We start from the raw sequence: 26,920 nt of genomic DNA on the forward strand, positions 1-26,920 counted from the left end.
GCAGAAAGAGAGCATTCTTAGAACTTCCCCTGGCAGGGTCAGGCAGGAATATGTACAAAGGAGCTCAGCCTACTGTAGGCAACAGAAGAGGACCGACAAGAGGGCTGGAGCTGTAGAGGCCAACCCAGTGGTGCCTTGGAAGACGGGCATCCAGTGCAGCCAACTGATTCTTCAAAAGAGACAACATATGGATTTTTATGTGTAACTCCTAATGTTTTAAATGTTGGCAACCATAGTTGACAGTTGAACAACATGTGGGTTAAGGACACTGACTCCCTGAGAAGCTGAAAATTCACATAGAACTTTTTTTTTTTTAATAACATCAAAACTTTAATAAGCAGCTTATGTCAGTCAATAATGAAAATCCACATATAACTTTTGAGTCCCCCATATTTTAACTGCTAATAGCTTACTAGTGACCAGAAGCCTTACTAATAATACAAAGAAAACATACTTTGTATGTATATCTTATGTACATATTTTGTATGTTACATACTGTATGCTTACAATACAGTAAGCTATAGAAAAGCAAATGTTAAGGAAATCATAAGGAAGAGAAAATGCATTGACAGAACCATACTGTATTTACTTTTTTAAAAAACCATGTATAGGAATGCCTGGGTGGCTCGGCAGTTGAGCATCTGCCTTTGTCTCAGGGCGTGATCCCAGAGTTCCGAGATTGAGTCCATCAGACTTCCTGCATGGAGCCTGTGTCTCTGTCTCTCTCTCTGTGTGTCTCTCATGAAAAAATAATAAAAAAATAAAACAAAACCTTTTTAAAAAACCACGTATAAATAGACTCACACAGTTTAAAACCATGTTGTTTAAGAATCAAACTGTAAGGACGCCTGGGTGGCTCAGTGGTTGAGCATCTGCCTTTGGCTCAGGGTATGATCCCGGGGTCCTGGGATCGAGTCCCACATCGGGCTTCCTGCATGGAGCCTGCTTCTCCCTCTGCCTGTGTCTCTGCCTCTCTCTGTGTCTTTCATGAATAAATAAATAAAATCTGTTAAAAAAAAAAAAAGAAACTGTAATTTGGAATATTTTTAAATACTAGGAAGGCCAAGTAACACAGGTCTTCAGGTCAAATACAACCTATGGTTCCAGTACGAAGAACCAAAAAGAGAATGAGTTTGGTGCCAGAAGACCTAAGGTCACACACTCAGGTCAAGCTCTTGCATCAGGATCTGGGTGACACTGGGTGTGTCCCTAAGTCCCTTGAGCTGCAGTTTAGCTTCCTCATCTTCAAAATGCGGAAAACTAGGGATGCCTGGGTGGCTCAGCAGTTGGGCAGCTGCTTTCGGCTCCAGTTGTGATCCCCGGATCTGGGATTGAGTCCCACATAGGGCTCCTGTGAGGAGCCTGCTTTTCCCTCTGCCTATGTCTCGGCCTCTCTCTCTGTGTCTCTGATGAATAAATAAATAAATCTTTTTAAAAAAGGGGTGGGGTGGGGAACAAGCATCCACCTCAAAGGACTGCAGTCAGAGTCACATCAACAGTGATGAGGCACACAAAAAATGTTGCCTAAATCTCAAAGTGTTGAGCAAAGGCCTGTGATGTCACATAGGCCAAGAGAAGAAAAGGGGACAATAACAAAGAGAGCAGACAATGCCTGAGGCCATGAAGAGACAGTGAGGAGGAAATGAGCTGAGTCTTTGCTGGTGCGCAGGCTGGCCGGAAGAATCTGGACAATAGAATCCACGTCAGGGGTGGAAATATAAATTTAGGGAGTCGCCAGCACGTAAGTAAAAAAAAGAGGTCACGCAAGTAGATAAACTGACCTAGGTACCTAGGAGCAAAACAGGGAGCCAGCAAAAGCCTCTGGAATAACACAGAGGTAGACCCCCATGAAGGGATTAGAGAAGGAAGTGGGGAAGGAAGTAGGGGGGAGTGTGTCTGTAGAAAAGAGATCTCAAGGGAGAGAGGGGGAAATAAGGCCACTAAAGAGTAGGATGCATTCTTAGCAAAAGAGAAAATGTGAAAGAATGGCCCAGGCTGTGCTAAAAACAAAAAAAAGGAGCAAAGTAAAGACATGATGAAGAAGTTAGAAGAGGTAGATGGGTAAAGAGAGAGAACCAGAAGAAAAAGGGACCTACGGATGGCCACATCAGGTCTACACTGATGGGATATAAGGGGAAGAGGGCTACTGAGGCTTATAAAAGGTGGTGAGGTGGAGAGACATGTGGGGTGAATGAACAGACAGCCATGGAGGATCTATCTATTGTGTGCCAGTCCCACACCCCTCATCTCCTGCAGACTCCCAACACTGCAAGAGGCAGGCTGTAGGCCCATTTTCAACAAGATTTTTCTGTTGTCGAGAGTGGGGCCCAGGTCTCCATGGCTTATTCAAAAGGATACACAGAATGTTGTCCAGAGGTGTCTCAAGCAGCATGAGGATCCATGAGCTAAACTGAAAAGGGCTCCCCAGAGGCTTCCACCCACCTTCATGCTTATCCAGGGCTCTACTATTCAAAACAGCTGGAAATGTGCACCCTGCTCTCCCCAACAAGAAAACAGAACAGAACATGGCTGTCTCTGCCAAGTGAGTTCTGAATAAGCTGCATTCCATTTCATTAAAACAATTACCTGAGTCCCAGCCAAGAATTACATACGGCTTCCTCACGGCACCGCCCCTCCCCCCCATAAAACACACATCGTGCTGTGTTTCAAACAGGCAGAGAAAGGCCATGACACACCACTCTGAGACCTCACTAGGAAGATCCCTCCTTCATCCCTACCAAGTGGCCAGCCTCTGCATCCTTGCATGCTGACAGACAGGCGTGAGTCTCAAAGAAGACCCTCGAGTGAAGTGCTCCCCTTACAAGAGCCTGCTGGCTTCCCAAAAGGTTTCTAGTAGGCATCAGGCCCTCAAAGCCAAGGGGCCACTGGCTATTTCTCCCAAACAGATGGGAGGCCAAGGTGGCCCATCTTTGAGTTAGACAAGAGGGACCTGGGAGTGGGGATTCCAGGACTGGGGATTCCAGGACTGGGAGCCTAAATTTGGAGGATTGAATGGCCAGATCTGAGCTGCAGGGAAGAGCCCAGGGCCACTCTGGCCCACACTGCCCACAGGCTAGTGGTGTTCTTTGGGCCACAGATAAGAGGTTCATGATGTGAAGCAAATGGCATTTCACCCCCTCCCCCAGGCTCCAGCTGCCCAGAGGCTATTCTTTTGTAAAGCCTCGCTCTGCATCCCACCCAAGCAACCCTCTCCAAACTCTGACCGGAGCCCAATATCTCCCTTGTCCTGACCCTGGTCTGATTAATGTCACCACACCCAAAATAACCCCAGAGGCTGCCTCCACACTATGGAAGTTCACTGTCTCTGGCTGGCCCCATGCTTTTTACTGCATGGGTCATTGTGGCTGTGTGCCCCCACCAGAGCTGAGGGTTACCAGTCTTGATCATCCCGGGCCTGCCTGGCTCCTGTCTGCCCACCCAGCCTTTCCACCACTGGCACAGTATCACAGGAGGCCGAGACACTATGTACACTCCTGGCTGAATAACCCTGAGCCCACTATGGAATAAGCAATGTTTTCTTAACTTTTTCCCAACTTTTGATCATGACAGTGTCTAAACATACAGAGAGAGAGAAGTTGGAAGACCATTTCAATGAGCACCCATATACTCTCTATCTAGATTCAGTCATTAACAGTTTGCCATTTTATAAAAACACATGCACGCATGCTTGCAGGCTGTGTGTATACACACACACACATATATATATGTATGTATGTATATACACACACACACGTATATATACCCCTCCTTTCTACTGTATCATTTAAAACTCAGTTGCAGGGACACCTGGGTGGCTCAGTGGTTGAGCATCTGCTTTCAGCTCAGGTCATGATCCCAGGGTCCTGGGATCAGGCCCATATCAGGCTCCCCATAGGGAGCCTGCTTCTCCCTCTGCCTATGTCTCTACCTCTCTCTGTGTCTCTCATGAATAAATAAAATCTTTAAAAAAAAAATGGGGGGCAGCCCAGGTGGCTCATTGGTTTAGCACTGCCTTCAGCCCAGGGCCTGATCCTGGAGACCCAGGACCGAGTACCAAGTCAGGCTCCCTGCATGGAGCCTGTGTCTCTGCCTCTCTCTCTCTCTCTCTCTCTCTCTATGTCTCTCATGAATAAATAAATAAAATCTTTAAAAAATTAAAATTAAAAAAAATTTTTTAAATGGGGATGCCTGGCTGGCTCTGGTTTAGTGCCTGCCTTTGGCCTAGGGCATCATCCTGGAATCCCAGGATCAAGCCCCATATCGTGCTCCCTGCATGGAGCTTGCTTCTTCCTCTGCCTATGTCTCTGCCTCTCTCTCTCTCTCTGTGTCTCTCATGAATAAATAAATAAAATCTTAAAAAAGAAAAAAAAATGAGTTGGGACGCCTGGGTGGCTCAGCGGTTGAGCATGATCCCAGTTTGGGGATTGAATCCCACATCGGGCTCCCTGTGAGGAGCCTGCTTCTTCCTCTGCCTGTGTCTCTGCCTCTCTCTGTGTCTCTCATGAATAAATAAATAAAATCTTAAAAAAAAAAAAACGAGTTGCAGACATCATGACACTTCACTCCTAAATACTTTTAACATGCACCTAACAATGACAATATCCACCCATAAAACCACAATACCACAATCACACAAGAAATAAGCATTAAAAAGCCGTTTTTAAGGGAAAACTTGGCCACCAGGGGCTCTGCTGGGCCCGGCCAACCACACGTTCTGCCTGCCACTGGCCCAGCATCCAAGGCCTCCCTGGAGAGGCCAGCCCTGAGTCCCACTGGTTAGGCAATCAAGTCTTTAGCTGGAAGACTTAACAGGACGTGAATGCACACTTCAGGCCAGATGTGAGACTCCTAACAGGACCCCAACTGAAAAGGCAAAGTGGGGGCTGGGGAGGCTATGGGCCTATCCCGGGTAAGGAGATAATTCCTGGACACCTATTTTAATCAGGTGATTTGTCAAGGTTTCTGGGAAAACTCAGCCCCCTAACTGTCTGTCTCCCTCTCTCCCTCCCAGAAGACACCCTCAATTCTCCACCTTAAACATTTTCATCGACTTCCTCCTCTGGAAATGGGCTGGCTCCAACTGACAGCAATGTACAAACACCTGAATGAAGACAGGAGCATGTCTGTATGGGCCAGGGGCACAGAGGGCTTTATTCCAACCAGGAGTAGAAGAGGGACCTCAAAGGACAACCCTCTGTCCTGAGGAGAACAGGTGACTGGGGATGGGAGGGCACTGAGAGGGAGACTCTGCCACAAGTGCCTAGCAGCCCATCCCAAGAAAGAACAAATGAGTAAAAGATAGGGAAGAAGCCCAAAAGCAGGAAGAAGATGGATGTGGGAGACCGAACAGAGAATGGGGGCTGTGCGGAGAGGGCAGGAAAGATTTTTAGCATATGGAAAACCACCAAACCAATAGGCAAGCAAGATCCGATCCAGTTTCACGAACAGAGGTGTAAACACGGTTACAAGCCTGACTCTGCATTTAAACCCCAGCCCTGCCAGTCACTAGTTAACAGAATCTGGGCAAGGGAGCTAACCCTCTCTGTACCTCAGTTTTATCATTTGTAAAATGGATAGCAGTAATAATAATTGAACCCATGACTCCTACAGCCAACATGAGTCAGTGAAACAATGCATGTAAGGTGCCCAGTACAGTGCCTGTACATAGTAAGTGCTCAATAAACATTATGGGAAAGAGTTCTACAAATGTTTGTTATTGAGACCAGGCCAACCCAGGGAAGAACTGCAATGAGCGTGAAAGTTTTCAACTTTCTGGCCTTGGGCCAAGGCAGAGGCCCAGGGAAGCTGTAGAGGGCCAGCACACTCCATGCAAGAAGAGTTATATGGGGGAGCGGTGCTGCTCGGTGCCTCAGCGGTAACTCTGGCCTTCTGTGGGCCCCTCCAGCCAAGGACCCACCCAGCTTCCCAGTGCATGGCTGTCACTAGGGAAGCTGGAGGGAATACTGCGATGCTCCCTTGGAAGGTCTCCAACCCACAGCAGCAGGGCTGTGGCCCCAGCAACCCAAACCTCTCTACACTGAGCTGGGGCTGCCCAGGAAGCAGACAGCTTAGCACAATGGAAAGGGCACCTGCTTAAGAATCAAATACCCGGGGGTTCAGAGCCCAGGAGTATTTGGGCTCACCAGTGTACAGCCCCGAACAAGATCAGTGCTGACGCAGAACACACCATCACTCCCCGGACTGCCTCTGCTGCAGGCCCAGCAGCTGGGTGCCCTGACCCTGGCCTAACACACAGAGCCACCACAGACAGGCAAGCCCAAAGTCCAGACTTTCCATGGAAACAGGGAGGCTCCATAGCCCGGAATGCCCCAGGCAACTCCCCTGCCCCCCTAGCACTCCCCCTAAGGACAATGAGGCACTGTTTTTCAGGGGGTCAAGACTGCTGAGAAGCTGAAAGAAGACATGTCCAGATTCTAGCAGCAACTGGGCATGGCCAACAGCTGGCTGCTCCCCCTCTAAGAGATGGGAAGGCAAAGCTATCAAGGTCTCAACTGGACCCACCCTTTTCGAGAGGCCATTTATACAGGATGGCCCCCAGGGCACAAATTTTGAAGGTAACAAGCAATTACTCAGCAGACCCATGGCTCACCCCCCAGTTAGTCACCTCACCAAGCACTTAATCTTATGATGATTTAGATGACCAGATCTGGAATTGGATCAGTCTGGGTTCCAATCCCAGCTTCCCCCCAGTGAACCTCCCAGAGCTTGTTTCTCCATCTGTAAAGTGGAGATAAAACACCTCCCAATTGGAACGGCAGTGATCAGACCCCTAAAGTGCTGAGTCCGATGCCTGTCTCTCATCAAGCACACGTGACCATTACTGGGCCGCAGCTGTGATCACAGCCCCCCAAGAGCAGGAGCAACATGAGCAAGGGGAGAGCGAGGAGTTGGGTCCGAAACCGTAATCAGAGTACATCTCAGTGTTGTGGGAACTCTGTCCAGGAAACTCTAGCCAGAACTCAACAGAGCAAACTCCAGGCCAAACCAGCATCTAAACAGTAATGGGAAAAGCCACCAGCAGCCACCCCACAGCACAAAGAGGAGAGAACACACAGGGAAGGGCAGTGTTTATGCTTTCCTGCCCAAAGAGCTATAAATTTGTAACTTATTAAACAGCACATGGTGAGTCTGTCACTAGCAGCTATAAGGAGGGAGGAGTTCCCCAATTTTTAAGACCAAAAAAAACTAAAGTCGCAACAGAGACTGCCCCCTCCAGCCTTGCCATAAGACAGACCATAAACTCTGTTTCAGGGACCAGGAGGCTCACAGCTGAGAGCACTCTCAGGAGAAAAATAAAAACAAGAGGCCTGGCCTTTGTGTCCACCCTAACTAAGGAAAACAGCTGACAGGCAGTGTGTTGAGCAGCCATCCAGACAGCTGATGGGGCCTGAGCACAGAGGCAAATTCCTCTCCCCTTCCTGATCGCCCCACTGCTCCCACCCTGGGGCTGCAGTGCAGCCAGGCATGGCTGGCCTCCTGGGAGCTTAGGCCAAGGAAGTCAGGCAGCCCTGACAACTGGGGAGTCTGTGCTGGAAGGCAGCAGAAATTACAGGTGGCAGCCGTCACCCCTGCGACCCCTCCTTCACCCCCTCCTCAGGAAGAAAGGCCTCTTGATACACAAGAGCTGCAGATCTAGGAGCTAAGGACTCGGTTTAGTCATGTTTTTTTCATTCTGTGGTGGTGCAGCCTTGGGCAAGTCTGTCTCTGTTAGTCTGTTTTCTCCAGTTGTAAAAGGCAGGTACTAATGACAGCAGTGGCCCTAATAAGGGGCTCTTATAAAGGGCTGCTGGAAGGGAGAACGGGACAAGTTGAGGTATGGGGAAATACTCCATAAGCAGCAAATTTCAATTCCTGCAGTCTCCTTCTGCCAGTATACTCTTTCCTTGAGATTAACTCCGTTTCCTGGCCCTAAATGGAAGACTGTCAGAGGACAGGAATTCTGGACTCCAGCAGCAAACTCTACAAAACTTTCTCAGACCTTCAAACAGTACCGTGTGGAAGGGACCGTATAAAAGCAACAGAAACACATCAGCATTTTAGAAACTCTAACTCTGCTACCCGGTTCCTGCTGGGAAAGCCTAGAGACTTTCAGATCCTGATTCAAAAACTATGCCCCAGTCTCCTTTCAGCTTATTTTTTATGTGAAAAAAAATACCTGCCTGCAAGCTATGCCAACCTTGAGCGTGTTGGAAAAATGGGTGCCAATCCTGACCCAAAGGCAGAAGTATGCTTGGCAGCCATCACGCTCTGCAAAACAGGCAGGACTATACACCATCCCCATCACCAGGTTCTTTCAGCGGCACCCTGATCTTTTTCAAAAGGAAGCTGGCGGTCCTCCTCCCTGTCCCCTTGGAAGTCCAGGGCCTACGAACAGCCAGTCTTCACTCAGTGCCCTGTGTGCTTGGGGGAGGCCAGTCAGTGCTGTCTGATGAATCTACTTCTCAGAGCCTGGGACACAGAAAGAATCAGTGGTCACACAAGCCACCCACAGTCCAGAGTGGGAAGACAAGGCTCCTACAGAGAAGAAACTACCCCCACCCCTTACCTCCCCAGCTCAGAGGCCCTCTGGCTACAGGCATGAAGGGCAGGGAGACAGAGGGAAGAGTGAATCCTCTCACTCTAGGGTTCAGGCCATTCAAGGCATTCCTAGAACCCTGGCATCAACCCCCTTGGGTTTAGTGTCAGGTTCCAGGAGATACCTTTCCCTGTCCTAACACCAATCAAGACTGGACTGAAAGGAGTAGTTTTGGAGCTCTGATAACATGAAAACAGTAAAACTCTGTTCTGGGCATCCTGTCCTCCTTACCTGTGTGGCCTCCAGCAAGGAGGCCGATGCTGGGGGGTGGGAGGAACCCTGCCAGCCGGGGCAAGTCCAGAGATGGCCATACCCTGGGGCCCGCTTCCCACCTCACTCCCCTGGCGCTGCCCCAGAATCTGGGAGTGGGGGGGGGGGGGGGATCATGTCTCCCCGGCTTACTCTTCTAGGATTAGGCTGATCTGTGATAGGAAAGGGGAGGGGCTGGTCCAGACTGGACAAGGCACCCGGCGAAATGCAGTGACCGGAGACGAAACAGGGCGCCCAGACCTGGGGTGGGGGGTGGTTAATGGGGACAGATGAGAAACTTGTCTTTGTGGGGCTGTGGTCAGCGGAGGCTCTGCTCTAACTTGCGAAATGAAAGGGGTGGGCGTGGAGGGGCTACCCCTGAAGTCGGGGCCCTTGAAGGGGTGGGCGCAGGTCCACCGGGAGTGCAGGCAGCTGCTCCCCCGAGCTGGGCGGTCGATCCGGGAGGTGGGGGCTGGGGGAGCCGGCTATGAAGGGAGGGTCCCACGGAGGGGGGGGCGGGGCGGGGCGGGCGGCAGGTCCCTAAGGTGCAAGCTGACCCCGGCTGACCCTGGGTCTCCGGGGTCCGGGGTCCGGGGTCCGGAGGCGCGGCCGTACCCGAGGCGGGGGCTGGCGGCTGTGAGGACCGCGGCGGGGCCGGCCCGGCCCGGGACCCCCGCCCCGCGGCCCCCCGCCGCTCGCTCGCGCCCGCCAGGCCCGGGGCCGCGCGCCCCTCGCAGCCTCCTCCCTCGGCCTCCCGCTCACTCACCGAGGTCGTCCATGGCGGGGCCGCGGGCGCCGGGGGCCGGCTCGGCGTCGCGCTCTCTGCCCGTCCCGGGGCCGCTGCTCGCCGCCCCGCAACTTTTCCGCCGCGAGCCTCGGCCCGGAACGGAACGCGCCGCCGCCGCGCGCGCCCCGCCCCCGCGAGCACGCGCGCCCCGCGCCCCGCCCCCCGCCCCCCGCCCGCGGGCGCCCCCGGGAGCCGCCGGCCCCGCCCCGTGCGGACGCTGGCCCCGCCCCGCCTCCGGCCGCGAGCGCGCGCCCAGCCTGCAGTGGGCCGGGCTGGGCCGGGCGGGGCGGCGGCGCCCCCTCGCGGCCGAGCCTGCAGGCGGGAGGCTCCCAGACCTGCGGGCCCTGCGGTCAGTCTCGGCCTCAGTCACATGCTTGACTGTCTGGCTGACAGACCCATCGGCTTCGACATCTCACAGTCTGACCGGTGTCTGTCCATCCACCAGTCACCCACGCATCCGCTGGAGACTCAGGCTTGTCCGCCAGTTTGTCCGTCTCTCTCCCAGTAGGTCATCTCCCAGGAGGACCCCAAATCAGTACCGAGCAAAACAAGGAACCTTTGGAGGACCTTTCTTGGGGTCGCTCTCTGGTGCAGCCTGCAATCCAGCCTTTGAAGCCAGATTCAGTACTTTCAAGGTTGTATATCCCTTAATGTTCCACATGTCCACCCTCCCTAAAGGGAGGCTTTTCCAAAACTCTGCATGGAGCAGAGGGGAACCCACCTTAGTAAGGCATTCAAGGAAAAACTTCAAGGCGATTACACCCAGTGCCAGGCACAGTTTCCTGAAACACCCACTGCTACCCCAGAGCCCAGAGGGGCTCTGCTCCTGTGCACTCGAAAATCAGGTAATAATAACAGCTGCCATTCATGGAGTGCCAGATACTTCATAGCTACTATCAAAATTAATTCTCGGGATCCCTGGGTGGCGCAATGGTTTGGCGCCTGCCTTTGGCCCAGGGCGCGATCCTGGAGACCCGGGATCGAATCCCACGTCAGGCTCCCGGTGCATGGAGCCTGCTTCTCCCTCTGCCTGTGTCTCTGCCTCTCTTTCTCTCACTGTGAGCCTATCATAAATAAATAAAAAATAAAAATTAATTCTCAGGGCAGTCCAGGTGGCTCAGCGGTTTCACACTGCCTTCAGCCCAGGGTGTGATCCTGGAGACCCAGGATCAAGTCCCACGTCGGGCTTCCTGCATGGAGCCTGCTTCTCCCTCTGCCTGTGTCTCTGCCTCTCTCTCTGTCTTTGTCTCTCATGAATAAATAAGTTAAATCTTTAAAAAACAAAATTAATTCTCATAGAGGCATTTATTACTATCAGCCCTTCCCCACTCTTTGCAAAGGATGATGATAGTTTGTCCATTCTACATAAAAATGCTCTGTAAGTACAACTTCAAGTCTCCTTGCCCAAAAGAATCCAGCTCCCAAGATCCCAAGACCCTCTAGGTCAAGTCTTGGAGGACCCTTCCAGTCCTCCAGAAAGCAGATATTGAGTTAGAGGGGGTGGAGGGTGGGGCAGTTAACGCCCATGAAAGAGAAAGGGGAAGAAGTAGGATTGGGCAAGGACTCTGATCTGACAAAAATAAATAACCTAACAGGGGGTGCCAGAACAAAAACTCATTGGAGGAGGCCCACTGGGCAGAAGTGTTCAAGCCCCAGTACCCCCATTGTGTTCAGCCACAGGCTGGGGATGCCCTGGAAGTGTAGCCTTGCCCTGAAAACCCTGTATCTGGAAGCCACTATTCCTTGATCTGGGTAACAAGATCATTGAAGGCAGAATCAAGTGGTTCACCTCTGACTGCCACATCCTCTTGTATTAAAATTCAAGAGCCAAGATTGCTCCCCATCTGGGCAGTCACGATATCTCATGCCATCCAACACCTTTAATGTATCTCTGTTTTGTAGGCACTTCTCATTACTGCAATTTACATGTAGTGGTGGGATTATTTGATAAATGTCTCTCATCCTATTAGACTAAAAGCACGTGGGGCAGAAACCGTGTCCATTAGTATGTGTGTGGCATAGAGGAGGTGCTGCTCAATATATATTTGCTGAATGACTGGTGCATTATGCCGACAGTTGGAACAGAGCAAACCATAGTGCCTTTCCTCAGAAAGTTCAGTTTAATTGAAGACACAGAAGATCAGTTGTGAAGTCACTCATTAATTCACTCAGTGGTGAGATATTTAACAGTGTCTTCACTGTACCAAGAGCTGTACTCAGGCTGGAGATACAGTGATGAATAAAATTGATATGATGCCTGCCTTCTTCGGGTTTCCAGACCAAAAAGGCAGGCAGAAGAGCAAATAGGCGTGTATGAAGGATAAATAGCCTTCCACCATTCCCAGCTGCCTAAAGCAGCATATGCAAAGCCTGTGGAAAAGACAGAGGCCATGGTGCCTTAGAAGGAATTTGCAGCATGAAATATGAGGTGGGAAGTAAAAATGGGGAGACAGAAGGGTCAGCAGAGCCATATTTTTTTTATATTGATTACAAGTTGATACAGTAACATTTAGGATATACTGGGAAGGTTTAACATTAATTTTACTTGTTTCTTTTTATCTTTTAAAATATGGCTACTAGGAAATTGTAAATTACACACATGGCTTGCATTTTGTTTGTAGTGGATAGGGCTGAGTTAGTGCTTAGTGGACCTTTATAAGTATGCTTCCTGGGGGCAGCCCCGGTGGCGCAGCGGTTTGGCGCTGCCTGCAACCTGGGGCATGATCCTGGAGACCCAGGATAGAGTCCCACATCAGGCTCTCTGTATGATGCCTGCTTCTGCCTGTGTCTCTGCCTCTCTCTGTCTCTATGAATAAATAAATAAAATCTTTAAAAAAAAATAAGCATGCTTCCTGGGATTCCTGGGTGGCTCAGTGGTTGAATATCTGCCTTTGGCTCAGGACGTGATCCTGGAGTCCCAGGATCAATTCCCACATTGGGCTCCCTGCCTGCATGGAGCCTGCTTCTCCCTCTGCCTGTGTCTCTGCCTTTCTCTCTGTGTCTCTCATGAACAAATAAGTAAAATCTTTTAAAAAACCCAATAATCATAGATTTTTTTAAAAGAAGATTAACTTGCATTGACAAGGCAGACAGACACCGCTGCTAAAACTGAATTCAGAGTTTCCAGGATAAGGAAACAGCCACCAAGAAAGCAGAGGTCCATCTAGTCCATGGAATGTCCCTGTGCTGCTCCTTCCACTCTGATGGCTATGGATGTCCCAGCACAGTAGAGTTAGGTAGAGGTTAAGTGCACATTGGTTAGGCAGAGGGACTCCTACCCAGGTTCAAACCCCCACTATACTCCTTGCTGGTGATGAATCTCTGGCCATTTACTCCCTGCACCTCAGATTTCCACCTCTGCAGAAAGATGAATACTAGCCACCTCTCAGAGTCAGTGTAGGATTAAATGAGATACTACATATTTAGTACTCAGAACAATCCTTGCTGTCAGTAAGTGCTCTCTGGCTCAGCCCTATCCACTAGAAAGAAAAAAAAAAAAAAAAAAACGCAAGCCACATAGGTAATTTAAAACTTTCTAGGGGCACCTGGGTGGTTTGGATGGTTGAGCATCTGCCTTCAGCTCAGGTCATGACCTCCAAGTCCTGGGATCCAGCCCCACATTGGGCTCCCAGCTTGGTAGGGAGTCTGCTTCTCCCTCTCCCTCTGCCTCTCCCCTGCTTGTTCTCCCTCTCTCTCTCTCTAAATAAGTATAGAAAGAAATAAAATATTTTTAAAAAATAAATAAAAAGGTAGAAAGCAACAAGTAAAATGAATCTTAATATATTTTATCTAATCCAATATATCCTAAATGTTCTCATTTCATCTTTATTTCTTTACTTTTTTTTTTTTTTTAATTTCTTTACTTACTTAGGATAGAGAGAAGCTTTGCAGGGGGAGGGGCAGAGGGAGAGAGAGTGTTAGGGAGACTACAGCAGAGTACCAAGCCCACACAGGGCTGGATTCGTGACCCTGTGATCTCAACTTGAGCAGAGACCCAGAATCAGATGCCCAACTGCCTGCACCACCAGGTGCCCCTCTCATTTCAAAAAAAATTATTTTAAGATTTTGTTTATTTATTCATGAGAGACACAGAAAGAGGCAGACATAGGCAGAGGGAGAAGCAGGCTCCCACGGGGATCCCTGGGTCACTCAGCGGTTTAGTGCCTGCCTTTGGCCCAGGGTGCAATCCTGGAGTCCCGGGATCAAGTCCCGCGTCGGGCTCCTGACATGGGGCCTGCCTCTCCCTCTGCCTGTGTCTCTGCCTCTCTCTCTTCCTCTCTATGTCTATCATAATTTTTTTTTTTAATTCTCATTTAAAAAAAGAAAAAAAGAAGCAGACTCCCTGCGTGGAGCCCTATGCAGGACTTGATCCCAGAACCCCAGGATCATGCTCTGAACTGAAGGCAGATGGTCAATGACTGAGCCGCCCAGGTGCCCCTCTTTTATTTTATTTATTTCAGAGGAAAGAGAAGAAAGTGCAAACATGAGATGGGGGAAGAGCAGAGGGAAAGGAAGAAGTAGAGTTCTGGGTGAGCAGGAAATCCAAGCCACCGACTGAGCCACTCAAGCATCCCTTTCATTTCAACATTTATTTATTTGTTTCTTATTTATTTATTTATTTATTTGGACATCTGCCTTTGGCTCAGGTCATGGAATGGGGTCTTGGGATCAAGCCCCATGTTGGGGCTCTGCACTTAGCCAGGAGTCTGCTTCTCCCTCTCTCCCACTGTCCCTCCCCCTGCTCATGCTCTCTCTCTCTCTCTCTCAAATAAATAAATAAAATCTTTTTTTTAAAATTTTTTTTTTTATTTATTTATGATAGTCACACAGAGAGAGAGAGAGAGAAAGGCAGAGACACAGGCAGAGGGAGAAGCAGGCTCCATGCACCGGGAGCCCGATGTGGGATTCGATCCCGGGTCTCCAGGATCGTGCCCTGGGCCAAAGGCAGGTGCCAAACTGCTGCGCCACCCAGGGATCCCCAATAAATAAAATCTTTAATAAAAAAAAGTAAAGATCCAAGTAGAAAAAAAAAAGTATCAGAAATTTCTCACTCTTTTTGCATGTGAAGTCTTCAAAATCCATTGTATATTTTGCATTTAGAGCACATCTCAGTTTAACTAGCCACATTCCAAGTGCTCAGTAGCCATATGTGGCCAGTGGCTACCCTATGGGACAGTGCAGCTTTAAATGTGAGCTGGCATCATTATTTTTGGGGATTTTGACCCAAAAGCCATTTCCTTAGAAAACCATGCCCTGACCTGCAGTGCCCCTGTTATTAAGATCTTTTTTTAGCACCAGGAAGGCACTCCTGACAATTATAATTAAACAGTTCCTGTGCACTCGTTTGCAGCTCTGTCTCATACTTGACTCTAGACTTCAGAAAGCTAGAGACCATGTCTTAACTGTGAACTGACTGACGTTGGGAAGACAGAAGGGATTAAGGGGAGGGGGAAAGATTTAGAAAAGTAAATTCCAGGGCTTGCTATATAGACGTGGAAGTTTTCTTTATAGTAGTTGTTCATGGTAGGAAGACATTTAGAAAAAAAACAGATCAACTAAAAGATTAAAATCAAGTGTCCAGGGATCCCTGGGTGGCGCAGCGGTTTAGCACCTGCCTTTGGCCCAGGGCGCGATCCTGGAGACCCAGGATCAAATCCCACGTCTGGCTCCCGGTGCATGGAGCCTGCTTCTCCCTCTGCCTATGTCTCTACCTCTCTCTCTCTCTCTGTGACTATCATAAAAAAAAAAAAAAAAAAAAAATCAAGTGTCCAGGAATGCCTGGGTGGCTCAGCGGTTGAGCGTCTGCCTTCAGCTCAGGGAGTGATTCCCAAGGTCCTAGGATTGAGTCCTGCATTTGGCTCCCTGCATGGAGCCTGCTTCTCCCTCTGCCTGTGCCTCTGCCTCTCCCATGAATAAATAAATGAAATCTTTTTTTTTAAATACATGAAATCTTAAAAAAAAAAATGTCCATAATTCCCTCCCCTTGGGCAGCCCCGGTGGTGCAGCGGTTTAGCGCCGCCTGCAGCCCAGGGCATGATCCTGGAGACCCTGGATGGCGTCCCACATAGGGCTCCCTGCATGGAGCCTGCTTCTCCCTCTGCCTGTGTCTCTGCCTCTCTCTGTGTCTCTATGAATAAATAAATAAAATCTTAAAAAATATATATAAATAAAATCTTAAAAATAATTCCCTCCCCTCAAAAAAAAAAAATCTTGAAGTACATCCTTAATTATTTTCTGGAGATCAGTTTCTAGGTGTGGAAGCGCTGTTTCAGAGGTTAAGTGTACTGTTGCTGTTGGTTCTTTTGCTGGGTGTTGACAAAGTCCTGTGCAAACCAGCTGTGTCCAGAGAAATGTATAACCGATTATTTCATACACATTGACCTGCACACAATACTTTAGGGTGACCTCATGAAGAAATCCCCCCAGATGTGGTACAAGGACCACCAGGGGAATGAGAGATGTATAAATGGTATATAAGTGGAGATTTCTTATTTTAATAATTATATATTCACATATGTTAGAAAAATACCTAAGTAACCCATAAAACCAATAAAGCTATCCCTTGAATAACACAGGTTGGAAGTGTGCAGGTCCACTTATATGGGGATGTTTTTAAATAAATTCAATATTAAAGAAGTGACTGGATTGCTCAGTTGGTTAAATGCCTGCCTTCGGCTCAGGTCATGATCCCAGGGTCCTGGGATTGAGCCCCACATCGGCTCCCTGCTCAGCGGGGAGCCTGTTTCTCCTTCTCCCTTTGCCCCTTCACTCCTGCTCTCTCTCTCTCTCACTCACACTTGCTTCCATTCTCAAATAAATAAATAAATAAAATCTTTAAAAAATACAATATTATAGTTTAGGAAGAGGCTAAGTTAAATAAAAAAGTGAGTCATTTACAGAGAAATATATAGTAAGTTACAGCACAGTGGGTTTTCAGTGACAGCAACACTCATGGAGTTTGGGACACTTCCTGATGTGCAGCCACTCCTCAAAAGCACAGGTTAGTTGAAGGAGTCTAGCTGGGGCAGAGGAGCACTCCGGAAAAACTGGACAATAGAACAGAAAGTGAGACCTCAGCTGGAATCCCGACCTCCTGTTACCAGTCTCCGCCATAAGGTGGGGCAATGGTGAGGATTCTGCTCAGTAACTGACACTCCGTATCTGCCTGGGAAGGGAGGGATTTTACACCAAGAATTGTAGGGGCAGGAGGGATCCCAAGAGACTATCAGTCCTTCTGTGGGTGAAACGGGCTGGATTCCCTCCAAAGCTGCTCCACATTCAGTGTCCCCATGGCAGCTAAGATCCCCACATGTTGACAGGTGCACACTGAGAAGTCATTCCCAATCCTCTCTGTCCTCCTTTATACATAAGACACACCTAATCAAGTGTACTAGTTCAATGGGCTTTGACAGATGGATATACCCATGTAACCACCAACTCAATCAAGACACAGAACATTCCATTGCTCTTTCTTGTCCTTGGTTTTTGATCCCCTGTCCCCTGACTGCTGGCCCCAGGTAACCACTGATTTGTTTTCTGTGACTATAGATTATCTTTGCATTTTCATTTTCATTTTCTTTTTTTTTTTTTCACGATTGTATTTATTTGAAAGAGAAAGCACGAGTGTGGGGGTGGGACAGGGAGAGGGAGAAACAGACTCCCCGCTGAGCAGGGAGTCCCTGGGATCATGACCTGAGCAAAGGTAGAGCTTAATTGCTTAACTGTTTGAGCCACCCAGGCGCCCCTGCATTAACTTTATAATGCTTTTATGTAAATGGAATCATACAATATGTATTCTTTCGCTCTTTTTTTTTTAAAGATTAATTTATTTATTTGTGAGAGACACAGAGAGACAGGCAGAGACACAAGCAGAGGGAGAAGGAGGCTCCATACAGGGAGCCCAGTGTGGGACTCGATCTTAGTACTCCAGGATCACACCCTGAGCCAAAGGCAGACGCTCAACTGCTGAGCCACCCAGGCGTCCCTCTTGCTCTCTTTTTTTGCAGGGTGTGTGGACGCCTGGCTTCTTAGGCCTCAGCATGTTCACAGGATTCATCCATGTCATGTGTATCAAGAGTTTGCTCCTTTTTATTGCTGAGTAGAACTCCTGTGTATAGGTTCTCCACTGTCCTGTTGATGGATATTTGGGTTATTTCACCAGTTTTGGCCTCTGTGAATAAAGCTGCTATGAATATTCATAGAGAAATCTTTGAGCGGACATATGTTGTCATCTCTCTCAGGTAGTCACCTAGGAGTGGAATGCCCAGGTCTCAAAGTAATGTCTAAAAAATGTACATGGTCCAGGGTAGCCCGGGTGGCTCAGCGGTTTAGTGCTGCCTTCAGCCCAGGGCATGGTCCTGGGGACCCGGGATCGAGTCCCACGTCGGGCTCCCTCCATGGAGCCTGCTTCTCCCTCTGCCTGTGTCTCTGCCTCTCTCTCTCTCTCTCTCTCTGTGTCTCTCATGAATAAATAAATAAAATCACAGCTATGAGTCTCTTTCTAGAACGTTCTTCCCAGTTCTTGTTCCTGCTCATCATTGAGATCTCACTTCACAAGTCACTTCTGTGGATCCTGGACATGCTATCTACAACCCCTCAACCTCCATGTCAGACCCTATATCCCTTTATGCCAGCTTATTTTATTTACTTTCACCTTTTGACATTGTGTTCTGTGTTTATTTGCTTATCTGTTGATTATTTGTCTCTCCCTCCCCCAATAAAATGTCAGTGCTATGAGAAGAGAGGCCAGGCTTATCTTCTCCACCAGTGTCTAGAATGGCAGGTGTTCAGTAAATATCATTTGAAAGAAGGAAAGGGGGGATCCCTGGGTGGCTCAGCGGTTTGGCACCTGCCTTGGGCCCAGGGCACAATCCTGGAGTCCCGGGATTCAGTCCCATGTTGGGCTCCCAGCATGGAGCCTGCTTCTCCCTCTGCCTGTATCTCTGCCTCTCTCTCTCTCTCTCTCTATCATGAATAAATAAATAAAATCTGGGATCCCTGGGTGGCTCAGCGGTTTGGCACCTGCCTTGGGCCCAGGGCACAATCCTGGAGTCCCGGGATTCAGTCCCATGTCGGGCTCCCGGCATGGAGCCTGCTTCTCCCTCTGCCTATGTCTCTGCCTCTCTCTCTCTCTGTGACTATCATAAATAAATAAAAAAAAATTTTAAAAAATTAAAAAAAAGGATGTTGTTTTAAAAAATAAATAAATAAATAAATAAAATCTTAAAAAAAAAAAAAAAAAAAGAAGGAAAGGCTGGGACACTGAGGCATAAAGAAATATATTGCCTGGGCTGTGGGGTTAGTTGCATCTGGATGAGAACCCCAGCCCCAGTCTCTCTGCTCAATCACACACCATGCACAGAGTTTCCCAGGATTGACAACAACCTCTCAAGTAGAGGGGTCTTAGCTACAGTGCTGTTTTGTTTTAAGATTTTATTTTTAAGTAATCTCTATACCCAACATGGGGTTCAAATTCACAACCTCAAGATCAAGAGTCACACACTCTACTGACTAAGCCAGCCAGATGCCCCTGCAGTGCTGTTTTTAAGAGCAAAAGACTGGAAACAACCCAAATGTCCATCCACAGGGGAATGGTTAAATAAACTACATAAGGTCCTACAACGGGAAACTGTGCAGCCACAAAAGAGATCTGGGAAGATTATTATGTACTAATATGAAACAGTTTCCAAGATCTAAAAAAGAAAAAAAGAGAGAAAGAAAGAAAGAAAGAAAGAAAGAAAGAAAGAAAGAAAGAAAGAAAGAAAGAAAGAAAGAAAGAAAGAAAGAAAGATGAACAGTGTGTGTAACATGTGCATCATTTGTGGGGGAAAATGGGAAAAATATATTTGTTTATAAGCTGCTGCTATATGCTGGAGATACCTGTAAGAATACATAAACACTCCTGTTAACTGGCAGGCCATCGGGGTAGGAAGGCGATTTCACTAAATACCTTTTTGAGTCTTTTGAACTTTTTTTTTTTTAAGATTTTATTTACTTATTTGAGAAAGAGAGCTAGCATGAGCTGTGAGAGGCAGAGGGAGAAGCAGACTCCCTGCTGAGCAGGGAGCTGGACAGTGGGCTTGATCTCAGGACCCTGGGATCATGACCTGAGTCAAAGGAAGGGGCTCAAATGACTGAGCCACCCAGGTGCCCCTTGAATCTTTTGAATTTTGAGCCATATATGGGATTTTATGTATTCCCATAATGAGTTGATATTTTATTTTTTTATTTTTATTTTTTAAAAGATTTTATTTATTTATTCATAGACACAGAGAAAGAGAGGCAGAGACACAGACAGAGGGAGCAGCAGGCTCCATGCAGGGAGCCTGACGTGGGACTCGATCCTGGGTCTCCAGGATCACACCCCACGCTGCAGGCAGCGCCAAACCGCCGCGCCACTGGGGCTGCTCTGAGTTGATATTTTAAAAATAAAATTACAATTGCATTGTAAAAATGACACTGCAGACATGAACATGAAGGGGAATCAGCTGCTTAAGAGTAATTCAAGGGAAGCTTGGAAATATTTTCTGGAAAAGAATGAACACTGACCTGGTTTTTGGTGAATGGGAGGCAAGCGGTGAGAAGGGCATTCCAGAAGAAGGGGCTGGTGTTTCCAATATATGAGAGCCCCAGAGTAAGGGCAGCAAAAATGAAAGCTTCCAGCCTCCCCTGCTTATATCCCCAGAGAGTTCAGAGGGTGGATCTTCGCAGGAGCATCAGCCCTCTGGGGGAAACCCTTAGGGTCCAGGAGTCGCAGGACAGACAAAAGTTTAAACCCTGCCCTGCCACCTGCCAACTGTACAACCTTGGGCATGAGACTTCATATTTCTGAGCCTCAGTTTCCTTATCAATGAATGTGTGTGAGGTTGCAGGTCTGATATTTACTTAGCTGGGTGGTTTGAGGCAAGTGCCTTGACCACTCTGAGGCTTTGTTGCTGTAACTGTAAAATCTAGATAATAAAACATATGTTTCCCAAGGTTGTTATGCCATTTCAACAGCCAGAAACATGCAAGAAAAGGGCTGAGAAACTGAAGCCCTAATTATCATGGGAGTGGGATTTTAGGGCTGGGAAAGAAAAACACAGATTTAGGGGTATCTATCTAGTCACCAAAGAGTTGCAGAATCAAGACTGTGAATATTATTAATCATATTAATAGCTATCATTATATGATCATTATTATATTAGAATAATTATTATTGGGAACATTTATTGGTTGAAATGTGGGATGCACCATGTTAAGTCTTTTACATTATCTCATTTAATCCTTGCAAGGGATCCCTGGGTGGCGCAGCAGTTTGGCGAAAAATCTGGGGCACCTGGTTCAGTGGTTGAGCATCTGTCTTTGGCTCAGGTTGTGATCCCAAGGTCCTGGGATCAAGTTCCACATCAGGCTCTCTGCAGGGAGCCTGCTTCTCTCTCTGCCTGTCTCTGCCTCTCTTTCTGTATCTCTCATGAATAAATAAATAATTCTTTAAAAAAAATCCTTGCAAAAATCCAAGGAGGGGTTGGTTCATGCCTATTTTATAGGTAGGAAACCAAGGTTCATAAAGTTACCTGCTGGTGGCCACATGGGTACAAAGTGGTCAAGTCAGGATTCAAAGCCAGAACTTGAGAGTCCATGGGCTGGTTCATGAATGGGAGTACGAGGGTTGCATTGATGCTTTTTGGAAGGTTGGAGCTTCCCATCTGGCTTGGACACACAGCCTTAGGAAGGCCCCTATCTCTGAATTAGGAGGGAAGGCATGGTCTGGGTCTCTCACCAACCTGCTGAAATCCTTCAGGACACCAGAATAAAACCCAGTGGCTTTCCATGACCTCTAATCCCATGAGAAGACCCAGTGTAGGGGCACCTGGGTGGCTCAGTGGCTAAGCATCTGCCTTTGACTCAGGTCGTGATCTTGGGGTCCTCGGATTGAGTCCTGCATCGGGCTCCTCAGAGGGAGCCTGCCTCTCTCTGTGTGTCTATGATGAATAAATAACTAAAATCTTTTTTTTTTAATATTTATTTATTTATTCATGAGAGACAGAGAGAGAGAGAGAGAGAGAGAGAGAGAAGCAGAGACACAGGCAGAGGGAGAAGCAGGCTCCATGCAGGGAGCCCGATGTGGGACTCGATCCTGGGACTCCAGGACCACGCCCTGGGCCAAAGGCAAGCGCCAAACCGCTGAGCCACCAAGGGATCCCCTAAATAAATAAAATTAAAAAAAAAAAAAAAAAGGAATAGAATAATTTGGAAGAATAGTCTCACCTACCTGTGGCTTTCTCCTCTAGTAGTGAAAGTGGGCTTATGGTGGGGGGGATCTTTGACAGTCTTTTCATATATATAATGCTTGGATATTATATGCAAAATTACATGCAGTGATTTTATAATCAGAAAAATTAAGTGGTGAAATAGAAAACAATATGTTATTTTTATTTTTTTTAAGATTTCATTTATTTATTCATGAAAGACACAGAAAGAAAGAGGCAGAGACATATGCAAAGGGAGAAGCAGGCTCCCTGCAGGAAGCCTGATGTGGGACTCAATCCCGGGTCCCCAGGGTCACACCGTGAGCCAAAGGCAGACGCCCAACCACTCAGCCACCCAGGCGTCCCAGAAAACAATATGTTAAAATCACACAGATTCGCCTTCAAACAGCTAATTTTATGGGTTTTTTTTTAAAGATTTTATTTATTTATTCATGAGACACACACACACAGAGGCAGAGACACAGAGGGAGAAGCAGGCTCCATGCAGGTAGCCCAATGTGGGACTCGATCCCGGGACTCCAGGATCATGCCCTGGGCCGAAGGCAGACACTCAACCACTGAGCCACACAGGTGTCATCCCTATTTTTTACTGTTTTACATCATATTTTACTCCAATTAAAAAAAAAAAGTCATCACAACTCAAATTATCCAGCCAAAAGAAGATTCCAGTAGACTTGAGAGCAAAATATCATATGGATATTCTAAAACTTTTCCCTTTTAAAAAATAAAAACATTATTTTGTTTTCCTTAAGCTATTTGTTCATCTCTTCTGTGGTCTTTCTTTCTTTCTTTCTTTCTTTCTTTCTTTCTTTCTTTCTTTCTTTCTTTCTAAGGTTTTATTTATTTATTTATGAGAGACAGAGAGAGAGGCAGAGACATGGGCAGAGGGAGAAGCAGGCTCCCCGGGGTTGGGGGTAGGGTGGGGCGGGAGAGCTGGATGTGGGACTTGATCCCAGGACCTCCGGATATCGACCTGAACTGAAAGCAGACATTCAACCACTGAGCCACCCAGGTGTCCTTATTTATTTATTTATTTAAATTTTCTTTTCATGCTTTTCTTTCTTGTGTTTGCCCACAAATTAGTCACCATTTTACTTACTTGCTGTTATAATTTCTAAGGAAATCACTCACACACACACACACACGCATGTACATCACATCATATGGGTCAGTATTTACCAGAGCATCAGCTGACATTCTGATCAATACAGAATTTGCCAGGGAAGCACTATCTAGTTTCCTCCAGACCCGGTTCAATACCCTGATTAGCCATCTTGGCAATCAGCGAAGGTGGAAAGAAATGGTTGGGGTGAATTTCTAAACCACATTATCAAGGGTATTTATTTATTTATCTATTTATTTTTAAAAGATTTTATCCATTCATTTGACAGAGAGAGCATAAGCAGGGGGAGTAGCAGGCAGAGGCAGAGGGAGGAGCAGGCTTCCTCCCTGAGTAGGACCATGACCCAGGTGAAGGCAGACACTCAACCAACTGAGCCACCCAGGCAGGCCCCCACCAAGGATATTTATATTGGGACACCTGGGTAGCTCAGCGGTTGAGCCTCTGCCTTTGGCTCAGGGTGTGATCCAGGGGTTCTGGGATCAAGTCCCACATCGGGCTCCCCCACAGGGAGCCTGCTTCTCCCTCTGCCTGTGTTTCTGCCTCTCTCTGTGTCTCTCATGAATAAATAAATAATCTTTTAAAAAAGGATATTTATATTGAAATTTCAGCCTCTGGGTAGCACTTCTGGCTCCTCTTGAAGTTTTTTTCAAGATTTTATTCATTTATTCATGAGAGACACACAGAGAGAGGAAGAGACATAGGGAGAGGGAGAAGCAGCCTGCACGCGGGGAGCCTGATGCAGGACTGGATGGATCCGGGACCCCAGGATCAGGCCCTGGGCCAAAGGCAGGCACTAAACCGCTGAGCCACCCAGGGATCCCTCCTCTTGAAGTTCTTAATCAATGTGGAGTCTCTAGGATGCCCCCCATTTTGCTTCCCAGGATCCTCCTTTAAGCAATTTTCACCCCCCTCTTTTTTCCATCATGTTCGCTCAGTTCTGATACATTAGCTTATCAGGGGACTCTTATCAACTTCCTGCGACCACAGGTCCTGAATGCAGGACATCCCCCAACCCCTATTCTGGGTTCCAGAGAAGGAGTGACATTAATTTATCTTACTCAGCCAGATGTGATGACTGATCAGGAAGTAGTTTAAGAAGGTGGTCATGGAAAGCAAAGGGCTTTTAGTATCAAATGGTTCCTAGGGCAAGTGTTCATTCCACAGATTACTGATGACTTTTACAGTAGAGACAGAGCAGTTACTGTCTTAACCAGGCGATTAAATTCAGCATCACAGACAGTGGAAGATGTGGTACAAAGTTCACAGAATCACCCTTCAACTTCTCTTGAATCTAATCAAGCCAGGAAGTCTTGGTTACAGGAAATATATGGTGATAAAGGAATATGTTAATCAACACCTCCCGGGGATAGGATCAGATGAAGTCAGAATGTGGAACTTCTACAAGATATCTGTCTTGGGCTTTTCAAAAAAAATATATCAGTATAATGAAGGAAAGAAAAAAGGCAGACAGACTTTGTCTAGATTTTAAAAGACCACACATGGAAAGTAAAATGATGCAGCCACTCTGCCAAATAATCTGGCAATTTGTTACAAAACTAAACATGTTATTTCCCATATGGCCCAGATAATCAAAACTTTATGCTCACACAAAACTTGGAATTGTTTTTTATTTTTTCTTCTTCTTTAGTAAGCTCTATGCCCAGTTTGGGGCTTGAACTCATGACCCCAAGATCAAGAGTCACATGCTCTACTGACTGAGCCAGCCAGGGGCCCTTGCTCACATGGAACTTGTACACAAATGTTCTTAGGAGCTTTACTGGTGACAGTAAAGTACTGGAAGCAACCCACATGTCCTTCAGTGGGTGAATGGTTGAACACTCTGGTACTTCCATAAACAGAATACTACTCAATGAGAGAAAGGAATGAACAAAATATTGATACATGCAACAACCTGGATGGACCTCAAGGATGTTATATTTGGTGAAAAAAGTTAATCTCAAAAAATCACATACCCTGGGACGCTTGGGTGGCTCAGCGGTTGAGTGTCTGCCTTCAGCTCAGGGCGATTCCCCCTCCTTCCCAGGATCAAGTCCCTCATCAGGCTCCCTGGGAGCCTGCTTTTCCCTCTGCTGTGTCTCTCATGAAGAAATAAATAAACCTTAAAAAAAAAAATCACATACCCTATGATTCCATTTATATAGAACTCTGGAAAATACAAAGTCTAGTGACAGAAGAGAGTGGGGGGAGAGATGGGAGGTGGGGATAGTTTACAAAGGAACATGAAATTTTGGAGGAGCGATGAATGTGTTCACTATCTGGATCACAGTAATGGTGTCATGAGTGCACAAGTTTCAAAACTTAGAAAATTGGGTGCTTTAAATATGTGTAGTTTATTGAATGTCAATTATAACCCAATAGAGTTATTATTATTATTTTTTAAATGGAATGGGGGGAAATCCCTGGGTGGCGCAGCGGTTTGGCGCCTGCCTTTGGCCCAGGGTGTGATCCTGGAGACCTGGGATGGAGTCCCCTGTTGGGCTCCCTGCGTGGAGCCTGCTTCTCGCTCTGCCTGTGTCTCTGCCTCTCTCTCTGTCTACTGTGAATAAATAAATAAAATCTTTTTTTTTTAATTTTTATTTATTTGTGATAGTCACAGAGAGAGAGAGAGAGGCAGAGACAGAGGCAGAGGGAGAAGCAGGCTCCATGCACCGGGAGCCTGATGTGGGATCCGATCCCAGGTCTCCAGGATCGCGCCCTGGGCCAAAGACAGGCACTAAACCGCTGCGCCACCCAGGGATCCCAATAAATAAAATCTTAAAAAAAAAAAAAAAATTGGAATGGGAGGGCAGCCCCACAGGCCCAGCGGTTTGGCGCCATCTTCGGCCCAGGGTGTGATCCTGGAGACCCGGGTTGGAGTCCCACATCGGGTTCCCTTCATGGGGCCTGCTTCTCCCTCTGCCTGTGTCTCTGCCTCTCCCTCTCTATCTGTCATGAATAAATAAATAAAATCTTTATTTTTTTAAGATTTTATTTATTTATTCATGATAGTCACACAGAGAGAGACAGAGAGGCAGAGACACAGGCAGAGGGAGAAGCAGGCTCCATGCACTGGGAGCCCGACGTGGGATTCGATCCCGGATCTCCAGGATCGCGCCCTTGGCCAAAGGCAGGTGCCAAACCACTGCGCCACCCAGGGATCCCTAAATAAAATCTTTAAAAAAATGGAATGGGAGAACGGTTTCTGTGAGAATTAAATGAAATGAAGCATATTATGCACTTTTTGTGTAGTCTGGCATATGGTAAGTGCTCAATAGTGGCTGTCGGAATTTGCCTGGTGTTCTGAATGGCTCCATCACATTTTCCTGCTTATTTTCTTCAGAGCACTGAAATAATCTGTAATTTTCCTAGCTTATCTCTTCATTTACTTATTTATGGTCTGTCTCAAGACTGAGCTCCAGGGAGCAGGACTGCGTCTAATTTACTGCTGGGGCAGTTTTCCCCAGGGCCGCCCGGAACCAACAGATGCCCTTTCACTACCTTCGCCCTTAACCACATCCTTTTGCTTACAGACCAGAGAAGTGTTTGATGGGTGTTGGCCCACGCGTGTCCAGCTGGATCTGCTATGCACAAGGGTAGGCCTCTCGGAGGCTTCTGTCCCGGGACACCCCTGGCCTCCCTCCAGGCAGCTGGGGTAGTGGAATCCAGCACACCACTGGAGGTGAGGTGACTTGGTTTCAAGAACAGCTCCTGGAACTCCACAATGGAACCTGAGTAAGTGTGCTAGGTCCATTTTCCCGGATTGCTTTAAAAAGCATTTGGATAAGAGAATTGCGCATTCTCCTATTTTTTGCAAATCTTTCAGAACAGGATGAGTAAGTGTATCGTGTCCATTTTCCCCAAATGCTTTAAAAAGTGTTTGGGTAGGGATTGCCTGGGTAGCTCAGCGGTTGAGT

At 47.4% G+C, this 26,920-nt stretch overlaps 1 protein-coding gene across 8 annotated transcripts in view; it reads right to left on the reverse strand.

The window, feature by feature from the left end:
* Positions 1–26,920, reverse strand: part of PXN (paxillin) — a 66,367-nt gene that overhangs the window by 38,550 nt on the left and 897 nt on the right. For 4 of the 8 annotated variants that reach the window (XM_072802780.1, XM_072802779.1, XM_072802773.1 and 1 more), the window contains exon 1: positions 9,612–9,741. The exons of 2 other annotated variants lie outside the window; for them this stretch is intronic. In XM_072802780.1, coding sequence (XP_072658881.1) covers positions 9,612–9,624 — 13 coding nt within the window. In that variant the 5' untranslated portion in view covers positions 9,625–9,741. Of the gene's footprint in view, positions 1–8,197; positions 8,430–9,611; positions 9,742–24,979; positions 25,126–26,920 lie in introns of those variants that run through there. 2 more of the 8 variants (XM_072802777.1, XM_072802778.1) reach the window with 2 other exon arrangements.

The sequence above is a fragment of the Canis lupus genome, chromosome 27 (genome assembly GCF_048164855.1).
Source record: "Canis lupus baileyi chromosome 27, mCanLup2.hap1, whole genome shotgun sequence".
NCBI classification, from domain to species: domain Eukaryota; kingdom Metazoa; phylum Chordata; class Mammalia; order Carnivora; family Canidae; genus Canis; species Canis lupus.